Source organism: Dermacentor silvarum, chromosome 7 (assembly GCF_013339745.2).
Source record: "Dermacentor silvarum isolate Dsil-2018 chromosome 7, BIME_Dsil_1.4, whole genome shotgun sequence".
NCBI classification, from domain to species: domain Eukaryota; kingdom Metazoa; phylum Arthropoda; class Arachnida; order Ixodida; family Ixodidae; genus Dermacentor; species Dermacentor silvarum.
Genome location: NC_051160.1, coordinates 61,235,886 through 61,254,807, shown reverse-complemented (window position 1 = coordinate 61,254,807; position 18,922 = coordinate 61,235,886). Strand labels below are relative to the sequence as shown.

At 42.9% G+C, this 18,922-nt stretch overlaps 1 protein-coding gene and 1 long non-coding RNA gene across 2 annotated transcripts in view; one reads left to right on the top strand and one right to left on the bottom strand.

Annotated features, from left to right (window-relative positions):
• The first annotated feature begins 142 nt into the window (after nucleotides 1-142).
• On the top strand, nucleotides 143-14,044 carry LOC125946772 (uncharacterized). Its single transcript, XR_007467861.1, has 3 exons — nucleotides 143-378; nucleotides 8,993-9,267; nucleotides 13,944-14,044. It is a non-coding gene; the product is annotated as an uncharacterized LOC125946772 (long non-coding RNA).
• The window catches only part of LOC119458104 (N-acetylgalactosaminyltransferase 7-like), a 39,611-nt gene continuing 21,416 nt past the window's right edge, over nucleotides 728-18,922 (bottom strand). The window contains 4 exon segments of the mRNA XM_037719921.2: nucleotides 728-6,486; nucleotides 8,977-9,102; nucleotides 11,952-12,050; nucleotides 16,738-16,956. Coding sequence (XP_037575849.1) covers nucleotides 6,349-6,486; nucleotides 8,977-9,102; nucleotides 11,952-12,050; nucleotides 16,738-16,956 — 582 coding nt within the window. The 3' untranslated portion in view covers nucleotides 728-6,348.

The window sequence follows — 18,922 nt, the reverse complement described above, 5'->3', positions numbered from 1 at the left end:
CGATATGCGGCTTGCTTCCGCACAGGAGCATGACGTCATCCACCAGCCTGGCCGCTGGCTGGCTTCGCTGGCGGCACGAATGGAGTAGTATTCAGTTACGGCATCGCTCGAGCGCGGATCGGCTCGCGAAACAGCGGGCTCTGTTTGTGTGTGCGAGCTTGTGCTAATCTTAGCAACGGGGTCGGCCTTAATGCCCGTAAAAAGATAGATCGCGCTTTGCTCCCGATGACGGCCGGATTAAAGCTCGGAGGAAGATGACGATCGTGCCCGAGCGGGGGCTAGCAGACGACGCGAGGCCACATGCAGACGACACAGCGCAGCTTGCCCCAACAGCAGGATAAACGACTCTGCTCTTATTCCGATGTCGCCTCAAACACGGTAAGTAGGTCAGCAGTAACTTTTTGGGGACTTTGTTAGCGTTCACGTGCGGGAAGGAGTGTGAGCAAAAGGAGTGTGAACAAGTGGCATATGCTGAAAAGTCCCAAGATACATTGAAAAATGTGTATTATGGGCTTGACCTAAAACATCCTTTGATTGGTCACGCTAAACTCACTTTAAACAACATTGACAAGCGTATGGGTATTATGGGCTTGACCTGAAACATCCTACAACTGATTGTGCTGAAATTACTTCAACCAACGTTGAGGGATGTATATATGCTTGACCTAAAACGCCCAGCATGTGTGATGTGCCATAAAAAAAAAAAAAAAAAGAATGAGACACGTCATTCCATACGACACAGCCATCATAGTATTTTATTACTCAATGTGGCATGTAAAAATTGTCTTGCAGCGTCCACACCAAAGTCATGCGTTTCATGTATTGCACAACGATGCTAATGACAGTGGAATGTTTTCTTTGAAATTACCTTTGCTTCCAAAGCTTCGCATCACACACGTCAAATGAAAACTTGAAGTACCTGTGTCACCACACAAACACACAAAAGATGTGTCATATAATTGCATATGTCAACCACACCTGTATACATTAAAATTAGCTTTCTAGGATTTCCTTGTTGCATTTTTTTTTTTCTGAAAGAGTGTTAGAGTTGCAATCCTGCAGGTTCAAATGTGATAGTGGAAATTGCATGCAATAATGCGTTCCACTTGCATAGCGATAATTAAAAAGTAGTAAATCCACTGTTCCAACTGTATACTGTTATATTCGGGATTATTTTACATATGCGCATTACACAGTCTAGCACATGACACCAAGTATCATGAGCGGTAACCATATTAAGTGAACTACAGTGTACCATTCAGTTCATATAATTTTTCATCATGCATGCAACCAGCATTTAACTACTCTAGCAACATTATTAACTTTGTTAAAGCTGTCCACTGACAACTTCAATCAGCATACACATAGCAACTTTTAGAGACACGATGATCCCTTGTACACAATCTTTACCTTGAACTAAAACAGCGAAAATTGTTTACCTCTAAAGGTAATGCAATGTGTTACACAAATTCTTCCATTTTTCACAAAAACTGTGAAGCTTTTTTTTAACAGTCTTGAAAACACTGACTGTTACAAATGTACACCAGAAGCACAAAATGCGTACAATTTTTTTCAACTGCCCAATTGTTAACAAAGAATAACCATGTAATTTGTTAATTACTCATATTTATCTTAATGAAATGTGAAGACACGTCCTAAGCTATTAAAACGTTAGCATGCAGTCAGAACACTCCAGGAAATCCGGAAAAAGTGGAGAGATCACAGATAGCTTCAGATGACATTCAGTGAAAAGTCCACGGAATGCCTTAATGACTCCCTAACTGTGATACAATATTTAATTACGTCATGTGTGGCCTGTTATTGACACCGCATTCAACACACATTCATAATCTCAAGAAAAGAACCATGGCTACAGAAGTTCAATATCATGATATTTCTTCTGCGGGCTTGGGCGGGACAAAGCTGTTTCGCAAAAACTCTGACCTTTTAATTAAATCAGGCATTTGCCACAAGTCCCCGCTCCTCAACATTTCAATCTCCAAATAAAACATCCTATTCAGATGACAAATTTCATACTCCTGTCACACGTGTGCTTTCAAAGACAACTGAAGCCAAGCAGTATTGGCTTACACGAACCCTATTGGCTCATCTGCTCAAACTAGTGGAATGGAGCTAATGGTGCTCAGATTTCAGTTGTATTCGATTTGAATGTTCTTTGAAAACATTCATGTGGCAGGGGTATTAAGAGAGACATAAAATTGTGGGGTTTATGTCCCAAAGCAAGTTGCAGCCTACGAGAGACGACGCAGGGGATTCCAAATCAGTTTTGACTACCTAGAGTTCTTCAAAATGCACCTAAATCCAAGTACACCAACATTTTTGCATTCTGCTCCCATTGGAATGCAGCCAGGTCTCAAAACAGTGATTCCGTGCTTGGCAGCACAGTGGCATAGGCACTTGAGCCACCACCGCGAGTCAGAGAGGTGTGTTCTAGTTTAATACCACTGCCACATGAAGACTTTCAAGTGTTGTTGAGTCAATGCAGATTGATCACTGCTATGTGTTGCCTTCAAGCATGCTTGACTCCTAACTCACTCGAGCTTCTATGACACTGGGAAAGTTCAATGCAGACTGACTGAATGAGGATCAAAACTGTTCATGTGACAGAGGTATTACTTTGTAACTGTCATGTGCCAGCTAGCACATTATGTGGTTCAAAGCTGAACCACAGCGTCGTAGAGCTCCTACTTCTAAACTCTCCATAGCTTAGGAAAGAGAGCACCGTAGGATTTTCCTAAACCACTTGCGATATAGTACCATTGGCCCCAAATGTTCCTTTTTCAACCACTTAGAACAGCTATACCTGGGTACTTCAGGAAGGTTTGCTACGAAAAAGCGCATTCCTGACTGAAACATTCACGTAAAGTGTATATATCTTTTTTCACTTGTAAGATGCATATTTCAAGGCACATGACAACTGTCGCGGAACTAGCGACAAACGCTCACAACAGTGTAAAAAAGAAACAAGGGAAAAAATAAAAAATCTCTATGCATGCACACACACGCACACACTTGATGTTTTCGCATACATTGCCTTAGAGACCAAAAGTGGCACTTGGCATTGCACTTCCCAGTTTCAACATTTACTGAAAAACATAAAAAATAAACTGTCAGCAATTAAATGAGCAAATTCAAGCTATTCGCGTGATCATTCAATACCAAAAATCAAACATCAAAAAGAAAAGAGATGGGTATTGATTCCCGCTAGACACAATGCACACACAATACACGTACAGATGGCATATTCCACTAATTACTTAAACAAGAAGTAAAGAAAATGAGATGATAAATGTTTTTAAAAGGAAAAACAGTACTGATACTGAGAATCTTACCACATAAGTGCAAGCTCTTATCACACTGAGCTTACACAGCAATGTTTACAAGCAAGAAAGCAGAATAAAGCTCTGATGAAGGCATGAAGGAACCAAGCTTCGAGCATGCGGCGTTCAACACTCGAATCACACGTTATAAAGAGACACTAGAGGCATGAACATTGAATCAGTCGAGGTTGTTGAAATACCAAATTGTGTACTATGTCAGGAGACAACTTATGGCATGCTTGACTGGTTGCTTTATACCACTCTTAAAGCACCACGAAGTTTACACGAGATGCCGACTAAGAATTACTTCCACTGTAAGCAGGCTCCAGTGATGCTAACGAAGCCAGACGGATGCTATACCAGGCCACCTTATTATCATAATACAGCTTTTAAGAATTACAGACATGACAATTTTGACTAGCCAATTATTATTTTTTTTTATTTTTGCAATAAATGGCAATCCAAACCCTTCAAACCCAAGAAGCAAATTCTGGCAAGTGTCAGAGTGCCCGAAGTTATTTACTAGAAAACTTGTTTCTACGAACCAATTTCGGTTTCAGTACCCTAAATGTGGATACAATGGATGTGTCATGGCATCGCTGTACATTGGCTCGTTCCACTCCTGTAATTGCTGTAGCTGCCACAAGAAATGCGCGCAGCGCTCTCGTTTATTTCATTACGAGCAATGTCGTCATAACTATCCTTATTGCTACATGGCATTGGCAAATTTCTTTTTGTCATGATATCGCAATTAAGTTGATTACGCCATGCCTGCCATTTCGAGACCAACTTTAGTATCAGATTAAAATATCCCGTAAGTGTTTCCCAACCTTCATGTCTGGTAAGTGTCATCCGTTTGTGTGCGAGAAGCCGCGAGAGTTTCTGCAACTTAAAAAAATATGTGTCACCAAATGCCAATGTAATTTCGGACCTGGAAAAAACCTAGCTCCATGTAGGCATAAAACAGCCCCCGTGCAAAATTTTTCTTTTCATAATTTGGTTGCAAAAATTGCATCACTTTAACTTAACAATTGCCTCTAGTGCCACTTTTAGCATTGATAAGAAGCAGTGTGTAACCGAAAAAAAATAACAGCAGCAGCAGATGTGAAAGCAACATGATTTAATGAATGGTTTTGGGAATGTTCAGTTAAATGAAGTACAAACGACCCTCGAAACAAGTTAACGTTTCGAGAAAAGTTTTAGAGAAGCATACACAATCTGAGTAACAGTGCCAACATTGTCTGATCTAGAGCCAAAGCGGGCCAACATTGGCTTTGGTTCCGGTGCTGCTAGAGGCCATTCCCATAATATTGCTTAACTTTATCACGGGGATTAAAAGTTACCCTCAAAATAAAATTGTAAATTTGCGCAGAAACCGAACAACAAAGCCCATCTCAACAGCGCTTAACAGCTCCGATTAGAGATGGCGAGCAGGCAATAACCACAAAGAGAAATTAATGACGAGAGAAATCATGAGAATAAAGATAGGCAACTATTGCTGCTTCTGACCCAATGTCCCCCCATTTAAGTTTGCTTCGAGGCAGCTTGAAGCCAAGCTGAAACTCAATTCGTGCTAAACAGGGCAGTAGAAATGAGCTGGGATACTGATTCAAAACCATGAACACATGTACAGCTTTGGCCTGTGATAAGACAGTCAGACTGTAACACAGGATATAGTAGGAATGTCAGATAAGAGAGGTAGGTGCCGGTGCATTTGGCCAGTCTGCCAGTTTCTGCAAAGGGTTCAAGTTTCACTGACAGCCAAAAACTGAGAATTTCTGGAATCAGTGACTCTTTGATGTTTCAGAGATTAAAATGTGGTTTCTTTTTTTTTTTTTGTCTTCCCAGTCATTCAACAAAAATGCACACATTCATAAAAGTTCACTTTGTATCACTGTGAAATCGCTGATTTCACACAACTCTCAGAAGAGAACTTATATCAGATTTGGGCGTACCATCATCAAAGGAAAGTATTTCAGTGAATCCTGTCGGGCAGATAATGAGGCAAGGAAATAGAAACTACAATAGAAAATCAAGTTGTAGTCAACAGATGAAAACCACAGAATGAAGGAAAACAAGGAAAGAAAGAAAGCTTAACGCAACCAGCTCAGCTTAGTCGTAGAATGCAGAGTCTCTCGCTGCACTCACAGAAGAGTGAAGATCACTGCAAAGTTCCATGATTCACAGGCAAAGGTAGGGCAAAGACATGAATAGGACCAATCTAGAAATTAGTGTTCAAGAGAGTGAAAGAGAAAGGTCTGCCGGCTAGGCTGGGCAGCATAGTATATAAAAAAAAATAGAGTAAGAACATCAGCCTGCTTAAAATATATTAAAAAGCGATAACGTCGAACACGGCCCCACAAGAAAAAAAAAAGGAAGAAAAAAAAAAGACAATGAGCAAGACCAAACGTGCTGACTGCTGCTCCGTGTCATCTCACACTTGCGCCTGCAGCGGTACACCATCATACCTGGATAAGTCCACGCCGATTTCCTTCAACAGTCAACATCACATACATCATAGCATAACACACATGCACACATACGCACACAACACCTCGGCAGGGACCAGAGGCATCTGCAAGTCCGGATGTTGGACTTAAAAAAAACAAAAAAAAACAGGATACTGGAGAAGAGATGCCGATGGCAATTGCAGATGTCTGCAGATTCCAAAAGGAATGACGAAGTGGGTTGGGTTGACCGACTCACAAACGGCGAACAAGTCAGAAGTGCTCACTGGTCACTCACCAGAAGTTGCAGTACACACTGTGTCCACGTTGTGACAATGCCGTGCATTCAATGCCGTCCTTGAAACGTCGAAGTCTAGGTGCAATGGAAGAAGAAATATCCTCCAGCCACCAAAAAAAAAAAAAAAGATAATAACAACAAGAAGATGAAATGGCTAACAAGTCTCCATGCACCCTGTGTGGGGTGGCAAGCAGGTTCACAGAGAGAGCACCGTAATAACTGTTGGCAGGGGGGCTAGCCTGTGACCTCCAGGCAGAGGCCACTAAGAGTCCTGAATCTCGTGGAACGTCCACTGCTGGTTTAGGCTATTGTCGTCGCACTTTTCAAGGTGCACTTTGTAGTTGCGCTTGCTGTAGGACAGGCACTTCTTGTGCGTCTTGTGGTAGAGGTGCTGGGTGTCCTGCAAGCGTAGCGCCAATGATGCGAAAGCGTTATCGAAACACGCGGAGCTGAACGTCGTGGCTAATTCACGAACGGGAAAGAACCGTCATCCAACATAAAGGTAACATGAATCTAATGCCCGTGCCACGCAGGCATGAAAAATGTTATCAACTGCTGAATGTCTTAAATGAGAAACTAAAGAGAAGCACTAAATCAGTTTAAAGCGACAGACCAAAGTATTCTTTCACAACATTATTTTCATTACTTTGAGGTCATAGGTTGATTATAACGAGAGAAAATGAAGGTCGAAGCTGCAATTTGCGAGCTTCGCGCCAGGACTCCAGCACTGGCATGTCAGTGTGATGTCACGGATTTTTGTTTGTTTGGTTGTTTGTAATTGGGCAATTGCGGCTCAGTAAATTTTTTACTCTTTTAGAATATACACTGTCGTCCATTATTATGGATAAAAAATGAACTAAGCTCGAGCAGATACCGTCAAAAAATTTATGACGTCATGGTGAGATCGTGCAGGAACTTCCAGGTGATGTCATCTCCAGTCTTTAGATTTTTTTTTTTCTGGCTTACGTGAAGCCTATTCTCGTAGTAAGACTGGCTTCTTTGGCTTTGTTGAAAGGTACTTTACAAATACAGATAAAATTATTTCTATTTTTCTTAGTGCCCCTTTAAAGTTAAACGACATTCACACTATGCTTCAAGCACGTAGACGTACTTAAAGGCCAACTGCACCAAACTCCATTGAGTGAATTGGTTATAAATAAGTAGCAGATACTACTGAAGCAATCTTGGCAAAGCTGCAAGTCTGGTGACTGTCACATTTTCGAAGTAGCACCTAAGCAGACAACACGGGCAGCTGCTTGTTAGCGGATGCAACACAAATCCAGACCATAGCCTTCGAGATTTGTAGTCCACCACAGGGGCACTTTTCGATCCTGGAGGTCTCGTGCCCAGGTGCAGTGCTGGTTTGCAATGTTCCAGGCTCTGCTTAATTTCCGGCGAGCAGTAATAGCGGCACCTTATTCAGTTTCTGCACCAACACCTCTACTCTTGCTGGCTTTTTGTGATGCATCCACTCACATTCAAAACGTAAAATCTCCCACGGGAGTTGTTCTATATATTCATTAAAAAAAAAGAATTGGTGGATCCCACGCATATGTATGAATCAGCGATAAACGAAGCTTTGTTTAATGTTGACCGAAATCTCCTTCTTCACCTCTGTGTAGCTCCTCACTCAGTGCACGCTCAGCTACCATTTTGTTCCCTTCACTACCTTCTTCACGCTTGGCTGCTTCTGCTGCCTACTTCTGCACTTCTTGCCTCTTGCTCTGCTTGTCCACTCGGGTACCTACCCAGTGGTACCCACCCAGTGGTACCTACCCATTCTGGGGGATTGGCCAAGAATATTTGCAAACCCAGTCGCACACAGTGGCCTAAGTTGTTGGGTACAATCGGCAAGACATCAGCATCGAGCACCCACAAAGTGGGGAAAGAGGCAAGCAAACAAAAAAAGGTTCACTGTGAAACTAAGCTATTTACGCGGTCCTAAATTTTATTGCAGCTGGCCTTTAACGGACTTAGTTTCCAGCAAGGCTCACTTACACAACACTGTAGCAAAAACAACGCACCAGCCAGTCCCGTTACCACCGTGCCCCGTTCGAGCACCGAGCTCGTCGTCTCACTGGAATACCCTTTTCCCGCAACGGTGACGTGATGACACGAGAGATGACAGGTGAACAAAACCTCACTGGCCATAGAGTTTCATACAATATTGCCTAGAGGGAAACCTGGTGTCACCATCTAGCTAGTTTCCTAACGGCTGTCGTGCCACCATCGAAATGCCAGGTTGCGGCGTGCCAGTAAGTAAGAAAGCGGCAAATCAGTGCTGTTCATGTTTGTTGTAACTGTTCAATCCAGCAGAAATATTTGTGGGTGAATAAAAAGTGCTCTTCCATAATAATAATAAAAAAGAAAACAGCATTTTAAGTGCAGTTTTAGTAGAAACTTAACAATTGCAACAGATGGAATGCTGTTCACCAGACGCATTGCCTTTGGGAGGTCCTGTCTCACCGAGAAAGATGCCAACACCCCCCCACTCCAGAACCTCCATTTCCCAGAATTCTCATGCATACTGTCACGTTGCGGTGACGGCAAAGAACAAGGCAGTGCCAAATTGACAGTCACGAGTCCAACTCTTTATAGGGGGAACTTGTGCCCTGGAAAAACAAGTGACACTAAAAGCGCACGACAACTGCGGCGAGCATAGCATTCAGGAAAGTTATGAAGGCGCATCCTGCACCAAGCGATAACAATGTGACAGTGGTCAGCCGACGAAAAACGGCCTACTGAACAAGTTAAATTAAATGCGCACGTAGGTACAACAGCACCACAGCGCCAGTTCTCCCTCTAACAGTATGAAACTATGCTCACGACAGTAACGTCACAAGAACGATGACAGGAGCGTGGGCCAGGCCCTTCAGGCAAGCCTACTCACCACACTGTATTCCCAGGGCCCGTCCACGGTTCCGAGCGAGCAGTACACCACGTCCATGCTGTTGCTATTGGCATCCATGCACCGCTCACCCAGGCCCAGCTGGCCCTCCGCATTGAGCCGGAACACCTGCGAGCGTCGCCGCAAGACACGCTAGCGTGGTGGGACGACGAGACATGGGCCACGCAATCAGTTCGAGAGAGCGAAAACGCTCGGCTCGGGAAACCTTCACCGCCTTGGGAGGGTGGCGCATGCAGCTCAAAGGGAACGGCTGGGCGAGCAGCGATTGACCGTGTGAGTAGTGGGTGTTGGTTTCGACAGGCTGTGTTACATAGTTGCGACGTTACAGCGTTACAGAGTTGCGTGGTTAGTAACAGCTGCATGAAGCCAATGATAGCTTAGGGGAAAATAATTGTTCTTTCTTTTTATTGAGATCCGGAAACAGCAATGAAAAGGGGAAATGAAAGTGGAAGGCAACTTACTTCCAGTGCAAGCTGAACCTGCAACCTCGGCACGGCACATGTGATGCTCTACCAACTGAGCTACGGTGGCGGCTGTCTCACCGTCAACTTCCTCGAGTAATTAACTAATTACGTATGTGTACAGGATACGTAAAGTGTTGGGAACGCAGCTTCGATCGTCACGATGTTAACATTCTCATTCAGTCCTTCTAAGCACCAAATGTTGTCTTCACCAAACCCTCTGTCACCTATCTTAGTACATTTGTTCCAGTGTAGCAGCTTCCATTCTGACACAGGGGACATCTGTGTGCTTTCCTTGGCTTCATTTGTCTGTTGGCTTCATATGGATATTACTAACACAAAAAAAGGGTCCCTCAATTCGTTGACCCTTCTCACATAGTCCCACGGTTGCATTCTAAGAACTGACAAGTCGCCTTTTTTTTTTTTTGCATTGTATTTACAGCTATCTTCTATTGGTGCATTTTGTAAAAGCTTTGTATTTTTCATCTGTTGACGATGAGATTTGCACGCATGCGTAGGGCTGTGGTCGCTGTATATTGCGTAGCTGCAATAAAACCACTGTCATTAATTAGTGCTGTGTTGTCTCCTTTCCTCTTTGTCCACGTCTTGCTGCACTGTCCCTAACTGTGCGCTGTATCAGAAGCAGGCATCTGCAAATATTCGAAACTTGCAAATAATGAATCGAATATTGTCCTATTCGATTCAGTCCTCCAATCGAATATTCACTATTTCATTCGGTCTTCGAACAAGTAGTCGCGCTATTCGAAGGTCCGAATATTTTTCGAATAGTTTTTGAATGCTTCGCGTCATCGGCTAGCCTACTGTTTCAGCTGCCGTGAAGGATACATGGAAATCTAAGAATCCCCAGAGTTCGGAATATTAGTTCGTAGTACTGAAGCATTGTTAACATGACACGGAAACTGAATAACGATCGTTATTCTTAAAAGTTCAGTATTCTGAAGTTCGTAGTGCTGAAATATGTTTACACTGAAACCATAAGAAGTCAGCTGGGTATTTCTGAAAAGTTTGTTAATCTGAAAAGTTCGCTAATGTGGTGTTCATAGCAACGAGGTTTTACTGTACGACTATTTGGCAAGATGGCAGCAGCCATGGTCAGCAAAGGCCGGGAGGGTTTGCAAAGAAAACTTTTGCTTTAAAATTTGAGAGTGAATGTAGTTTTTGTGATTGACAGCACGCCAGGTTAAAAAAAAAATAATGTGTCCGTGTAACGAGAGCTGCACATCAAAGAGTTGTGCATCATATAAATTTTTTCACCTCTGTGATCAGTAAAAGCCTTTGAAATTAGCGCACTTTATCCTGTCTGTTTCTTCTTCTCTTGCACCTAAGTCTCAGGCTTGGAAAATGTCCCAATTAGCCCAACAGTCTTCATTAAGCCCAGCTTTTGTTGTACAGCGAGAGCTGTTACGGATTTGACCCCAGGCTCGAAAGGATATGGTGAGGGTGCTCATTATCAATATCGCAAAATACTTGCAAAAAAAGGCCTGCCCTGTTTTTTGGGAGAGGTCAGTGCAGGTAATGCACCTGTATACGACATCACATGGGCAGGTTAAAAAAATTATCAACCGCATTGCACGAAAATTTCCTTCCAAATTATTTTAACTGACGCACTACGGTGCTGCCATCTAAGACCACGTCATGAAATTGGGCGGGTGAGCCCTCTCCACCTCTGGCGCTGGAAAGCTGGAATAAGCATAATTAACAAGCTGTACTCATACAGAGCAGTTATCGGTAGTATTGTGCAGGTGAGACGAGTGCATCCAAAATACATTGTCTGCTGCTGTCTGACGTCTAAGGAAACAAGTACAGACGAGCCTTGATTCTGTAACGAACATGGATATAACGACATAAACGTAAAAGTTTTTTCACCAATATTAGAGTGCAATGAGTATACACTTACAATCAGTATTGGATATAATCAATGTATTTAATTACTCCTCTCCTCTCCCCTTCCTATTTCACATAATGGGCCTTTGAGCCATCCTACAATAAATACGTTTTTATCATCATCATCATGTGTCGCATGTGACTTTGTTATAATGTTATAATGAGCTTCAACTGCATACGTATGGTTTCCCCAGATCCCTTAAAAGCCTGCTTGCCATCACAAAAACCATTCTTCAGCATAAAACAACAGCGTTGCCAGGTGCTGTAGCATACCTTTCGACATTATAAAGCTTGGTAACCTATCCACAACATTGTTTTTTATGTTACAATAGAGTTAACGAGAAAATAAAAAAAGTGAACAGCCACAAATGAAAGCTACTTTACCTCATATTCAATTCTACATAAGGAGTTTATGATTAAGTGGTATTTGCTACGAAAACAGAGCAGCCAAGAAAAAAGGCGCAGGTCTAGAAAGTGGCGGGGAATGAAAGCAAGTTTGCCGGCGCAAGCATGCTATTGAAGCTAAAGGAAAACAGTTAGGTCGGCCCCCTGCGAAGAGAGGGAGAAGAATTGGTACAAGGGGACACGCACCTGATTTCCTCCGGTTCCGTGGCAGGCCGACAACGCTGCCGTTGATGGTGGATGGGCACCCATGGCATCAAGACACTGGCCGGTTGCATCATGCCTGATCTGCATAGGTGACGGGTGAGAACGTGAAACAATCTCGTATTCTGAGCAGATGGGAACATGAGCTACGACTGTGAACACCAAGCGAGCGAAGGTTGGAGGAATCAAAAACGCAATGTCACAACCACCACCTTGCTAAAGTGCCACATTAATGGCTTTTACACGCAGGTCTTTGGTACACAAGTTTGTTTAGCATACAGTTCAGGTTTGGTTGTGTAATGTAATGCAAATTCGTATTAACATACTCTACAAGCAATCCATGTTTACAGCCACTAATGCATTACGAGATTTAGCACACATGCAATGTTGGGTAAAATTGGAGGTGCATCTGGACTGAAACTGTAGGGATTAACATTGGACAATATCAGAATAACAAAAGACACATAGTAAACAGAAGGACAAGGTGTAACTAGCAGCTGTCTATTTCACTCAATGACGAGGTTATATACCTGCATGTCGGCAAATGACAAAAAAAAAAAAAAAAGTGTTTCGCCTGTAACACCAAGCAGTGGCTTCGTAGCTGGGAAAATATAATTTGCAGCAAGTGTTAGACTGTTTTGTGCGGCACTTGTTGAGTGAACATTCGCAGGTCAAAGCGAGCAACCTTCTTTCGAGGAGTAAAAGAAGTGTGAGTTGTATTCGTTTTTGAAAGTTGCGACCTCCCACTGGTGAAGTGGAACGACTCTGCTTTTTTTTCCCTCTTTTTACCCATCCAGACTTAGCCGCTGGCCTCTACTAAAACAACCCTTTAGCTTCTTACTGCTGGATTTGATTGGCTTTTCTCAGATTTGTATTTGGGCTACCCCATCAATAGGCCTCACGATATCCTTGAAGAAAACAGGATGATGTCAGTGCCATCCAATAAACATGAGAAGAAGCTGACTGCTAGAAGAAGAAGACTAATACAGACAAAGCAGACATGCTAAATCATTGTTATGGCATGTAGAAAAAGAAAACTTAATTTAGGACCGCCTCTGTAACTGGGGAGGCGACATGCTAGAACATGAAGGTGCAGACGCCAGCTTTATCCAGTACATGGATGCTAAGGAGCAGGTGTTAGCCAATCATGGCAGCTGTTGGGGCGATCACGCTCTCCATGATCAGTGCTCTTCACCGTGGCATCGGCAGAGTGGCTAAGAGATAGAGTCCTGGACTGCTAATTTGTTGGTAGTAGGTTCGAATCCTCGTGGCACAATGAGAATCTTTCTTTCTATGTAATTCTCTCGCAAAAGATTTTGGGATTCCAGAGGCGACACCGGCAGACATCAAAAAGACCAGGGGAGTAAGCCCATTACAGCTGTCGCTGTAAAAGGAAATTCCAAAGCTAAGATAAAAAAATTCTCAATCCACGCTGCTTCTCAACTTCAATAGCAGGCTTGATAATCAAATACAAGTGGCAACGTGGAGTGAACCTTTTCTCGTTGCTGCCCTTTTCTTTTGGCTTTGCCTGTTTTCCGTTTCTTCACGCTCCATGTTTTGACAAACTAATAACCACGCATATGCAATACCACAACTGAGTCAAACAAACAGTGGCTAACGATGCTTTGTCCCCCTCGTGCTTTGTGTGTGTCAAATGTTGTTGCGGCAGTGTCCTTTGTTGATTCTGTGGCACATTTTAGAAAACAAGCATACCTGCTGTGCCACACGAACGCGAAGAGAATACACATGCACCAAAGTCAGGTTGGTATCAAGAGAAGGAGCTTCATTATATGTCATTGTTCTTGTGTTCTCTCACTGTGATCTAACTAATGCAATCTTTTAAAATCTTGACTGTAGTTGCAAAATCTGTAGTTGCAAATGTTCTGATAATGTATACTTTTCCTGTTCATGAGTGGGTTTTTTTGCCCCTTTTTTGCTAATACAGTAGACTTCTGTTAATTCAATTTTTTTTTTTAGAATTCGATCCTGACTGAAGGTCCCGGCTGGTGCCCATACATTTCTTTGGCACCAAATTTTCGTTATTTTGATCCTGAAATTAGCCTTTGCTAGATAATTTGAACTGGCCTGGTCATGGCCTGGTCAATGGTGATCGCAGTGGGCGATTCCACTAGCAGCAGTGTCCGCTTGGCGGCACTTGGGATGGAATGAATGCGATGAACATGCGTCATATCCCGTCGAAAATGCCTATTTGCAGCCTGCCCTAGGAAGATTTTAAAGCAAAAATGGTAGGTCCACAATAATATATTACGACATTTACCAGATTCTAACGCGCACTTTTTAATTTTTTTTCTTAGAAAATTTGTCTGCAAATTGCTTGGGCAGTGCGATCAGATGCAAGAAAGTCGCAGTTTCACTCGAAAGGCAAAGCATCGATTGCGATAGCAAATTATTAGACAGGTATACGAAGTAAGAATAGCAGTTTTATCGGCCATATAAACTCGTAATCATTCACTTACTCAACTAAATTAACAAGCATGGTGTCACGTGCCCACAGGCAAACATGAACACATCTCACTCGAAGACCGAAGAGACTTGCTGGGAAAATGGTGGCATGAGGAAGTGCGGCAACAGCAACAAGCAAATTGACCTTCGAGCTGCCTCCCACTTCAACGCGAACCGAGTGGCACCGGAGCAGACCCCCCACCCCCTCAGTGCCTTGTGCACAATGGAAGACCGTGTGCTTCCTTCCCGCCTTCCTCCCTGACGTGCGTGAGATCGAGCCGCCATCCTTGGCTCACCCTCGCATGCTTTCATTCGCATACACAGCATGCGATGCGCAGCCACGATGCTATCGCACTTGAACTCTATACGAAAAGCATGCCGACGGCGATGGTGAAAAAACAATTGGAGTGTCCACATAACTGCTATTGCAATAAAACAAAACAAAAACGAATTCGTGCTGTTCAACCATGAGAGCTAGTCTAGCCAGTGTCATCGCCATTGCTACCACCAGATGGGGACCACGGATGGCGACAGAACGAGTTTTCTCACATTGATGCCCCGCTTTCAGTTTGATTACGAAAGCATATTCACATGTTGGCATTCCACAACATTGTATGTGTCGCAGGACAAACTAGCAAAGTGGTTAGTGGGCAGCAATTGCGTCTGCAATTGCAGTGAAGTCGTTTATTAAGGGGAGAGGCGGGTCAAAAAACGACAATTTTCATTAAAGGAATAGGTTTTGTGTTCTTAGTTGTTTCAGCAACATTGATCTCTCCTATTTCACATATGAGGAAATCAGAGCCAGAAATGATAGAGAAAAGTATAATAAACTCGATTAAAGCCCTCGAGGTGGCAAGAAAAGGCACAGATATGACACATTTTCAAGCGCACGATGCTTCAAACCGTGGTTTCATACGCCATTGGGCTCGTGCAAGGTGGTAGGCCTAAGCTTTTTCTCGCCAAGGTTAGCTTTGCCACATCACAATCTCCCTGGGAAGTAATAATAATAATTAACAGAAGTAAACAACTTTTAAAACTTTCAATCAGCATTTTTCTCAACTTCATGTTTTGGGCAAAAGAAGGCGTTTGTGGACAACATTTTATGTACTTATTGTGGTCCAATCAAGACCACACTTGATGGGCGTAATTTTTAGGATATGTAAATGCACTTATCTAAGATTTAGTGCAATCACTTTATTTTTTAAGGATGAAAATTTTTAATGTACTTGGGCACTAGCCATTGAATATGAAGCACCAGATACGAAATTCTCTTAAAATGTTGCCTGTAAAGGGAATCACATTATCTTGCTTATTAGCACTCAGTGGAGTGTTAGGGATAAGAAAAATAATTTTGCACTGCTCTATCTTGCTAACTGCTAAGTCCAGCAGCTGCACAAACATGCACTGCTTCTTACTTATGCATGGTACTTAGGACATGAAAGCATCGATATATTCTAAAACTAAAAGTAGATTTCGAATGAAGAGATCGATCTCTATAAGTGGTAAAATTTTCATTCGCCCAGCATCATTATTTAAAAAGAAATGTTGCTGAGGAGCATCTCCCCTTAAATGCAGACTATCAAATGTGCCATGGATAGTACAACGGACATGTTGCGGTTCTTAATAAACAACGAAAAAGTTCTGTCTGAGAGCCATGACTATGGACATTATGTAAATAAATTTCCATACTCTGTAGTAAAGTATTTCGGTTTTCCCTTTTCTTATTCAATTGGGGCATGCTACATTTTTCCTGCTAAAATATTGGGTGCGCGCTTAATTTCTACTTTGTTTAGGAGCTCTAATGTCATTTTATAAGTTGGTTTTCAACTCTGAACCCATAAAACTGGGTGTACGTACGATTCGGGGATGTGGGCAAATACTGCCAAATGAATCAGTGGTGTGGTTTGGTGTTTTTTCTGTCTCTTGTTTAATTCGACCCGCCAGATAATGTGACCAATTTCGTTGGTCCCTTCAGGTTCGAATTAACAGAAGTTGACTGTATTTTGTGTTGTTTTTTTTTACTACCGAGACCTGTATGAAGTGCTTACATTTACTATTCCATTTTTTGGACTTACACATATAGGTATTCTATGCAATAGATTAGTATTTTACTTGTGTCTGCCTGCTTGCAAATTCCTTTCACTGTTTACTGCAATTATGTATCTTTGTTACTATACTGCATCACAACTGCCATGTGGCAATGTGCCTAGGATCCCAGACCCAATCAACCTACTTACTGTAGCTTTTAGTCAGAGGTCCCTTCCAAATCTAGGGAGAATGAAAACTGATTCTGACAGTCAGCACTTGCCTCTCCCCAGTAGAGGTTCCTGGGTAGCAAGGGAAAGTTCTTGAGCACATCGTAGGCAACATTCTTCATGAACCAGCGGAAGCTCTTGCACTTGAGCTTCTCGCGGAGTGCCAACTGCTTGGTCAGGTCGCCGGCATCATAGTAGGTGGCCAAGGGCTCTCGGGTGTAAAAGTACTCCTTGTATTCGTCCATCCACACCTCCACCACCCGCTTGTAGTTCTGCAAGCATGATGCAATGAAATGGGGAGAGTGGGGAAATTTTCAAAGTTGGAGCCAGTGAGGAAGGAGCGTGCCTTGTGGTTTACAATAGTCCCTCCATTTCACAGCAATAGCCACTTTATCTTACGAAAGCCCCTCACTTTATCAGTGATAGTCCCTACATTTCCCAGAGATAGCCCTTCTCTTTACACAATAGCACCTCCATCTTACAATGATAGCCACTCACTTTAACAGTAACAATCCCTCCATTTAACAGTGATAGCCACTTCCTCTTACAGTGATACACCCTTATTACATAACTGCCCCTCCAACCCCTCCATTTCACAGCACTATCTGTTATAGACTTGTCCCTATCACTCAGAATGACACTGGTGACTGTTGTTGGTAATTTAAAGTACTTGAAAAAGATCAACACTGTAAACCACCCTAGGCATTGCATGGGTGAACTGCACCCAGTTAGTGCCCAGAAGCAGTGGTGTTACAAAGTCAACACAGATTATTCACACAGTCATTGCAGGTTTAGCCACGATATACTTAAGGACACGTAAGGGCCTAACAAAGAAGTCACAGCTATCACTGTTACTACACTGTGGATTAACCTGAAACACCATGGTCATTTCCAGCGGGGAAAAAAAACTGAATAGTACAACTCAGAATTTTCAGCAACAGGTTGTGTGGATTGTGGTGTTCCCCGCGGCCTTTCTGCGGGTGTTCGCCTATTCTGTCCCTGCTGCTCTTTCCTTTCCACCAATAGGGGGACAAGGTGATGGATGGGCTGTCGCTCGGCTGTCACTCTGCTCTGAAAGGCCCAGTGGGCCGCTTCCATTTGGCCAGTTTTAACAGGAATCGACCATCCACTTTCTGGCCATGCACAGTGCAGCCACAGATAAAAAAACACAACCTTACATTTAAATGTCAAATGCTACAAAGAATAACAAGAACTAAATTCGGCCACCTCACTGCGTGCTTCACTGCCAGTGATGGCCAAGCATGTAAGCATGGTGATGCTATGTCAGTATGCAGAATAGATATCAGTGACAGACTTGCAGCAATACCCTGGCTGTGTAGTTTTAGTTATGTACTGCAGACGAGCACATCAATAGCAAGACTTGAGGGACTGTTTCTGAACATCAGTGACTAAATTTTAAAACACTATAAATCCCTCGTGTGCTCTTACATAAATTAAAGTGTGGAAAAAGTTCCACGCATTTTATTTGACAGATTCGCTACATTGCTTCAATGCTGATCAGATAAACGTTGACATTCATCATGAGATGGGTTCTGCCGGAATTTCTTTGTAGGTAAATTTTCTGACATCAGAAGTTTACGCTTCAGCAACATGGCACGGACAGCAACAATGCACCTTCAGAAATTGTCAGGCACACGTTGGTAGAGGTTTGCCCAGAAGTGAGGCGCCAGTTCGTATAGATGACAGCACTTACAGCATTGTATCTAGAGAAGCCTATCCCATCAACGTGTGATGCAAGTGTGGTTGTGGCCAAGTGGTTGTCCCACTGTTGTTTGGGATCAGCTAATGCGTCGGTGGTGGGTCTTCAAATCCTATTATTACACCCACTTATTTTTATTCTTTACATTTTATTTAAGTTACTGCTTGAAAGGAAGAAATTGCATATCGTGGTAGCATCTATGCAGCAAATATATTAGATTTAGAAGCACTATGCACGACCTGAATTTCTGAGTGCAAGAAGCTTGCCTGGAAGTGTAGAGTCACCACATGTAACAAATGGTAACCAACACCTTAGATCTCGCGTACAAAAACAGGCAAAACTGCGGGCAGGGTATAGTTAACTGTTAGGACACCTAAAATAGAACACTATGTTACACCATAAAGCGCCTAAATGTGTCGTAGTACATTTATTTTACAGTAGCACCCCATTTAATTGCCAGCCTGCGTGGCAAGTGACCACGTGGCTAAAATGCATTTGTCCGCTCCTGCTTCTGAGCA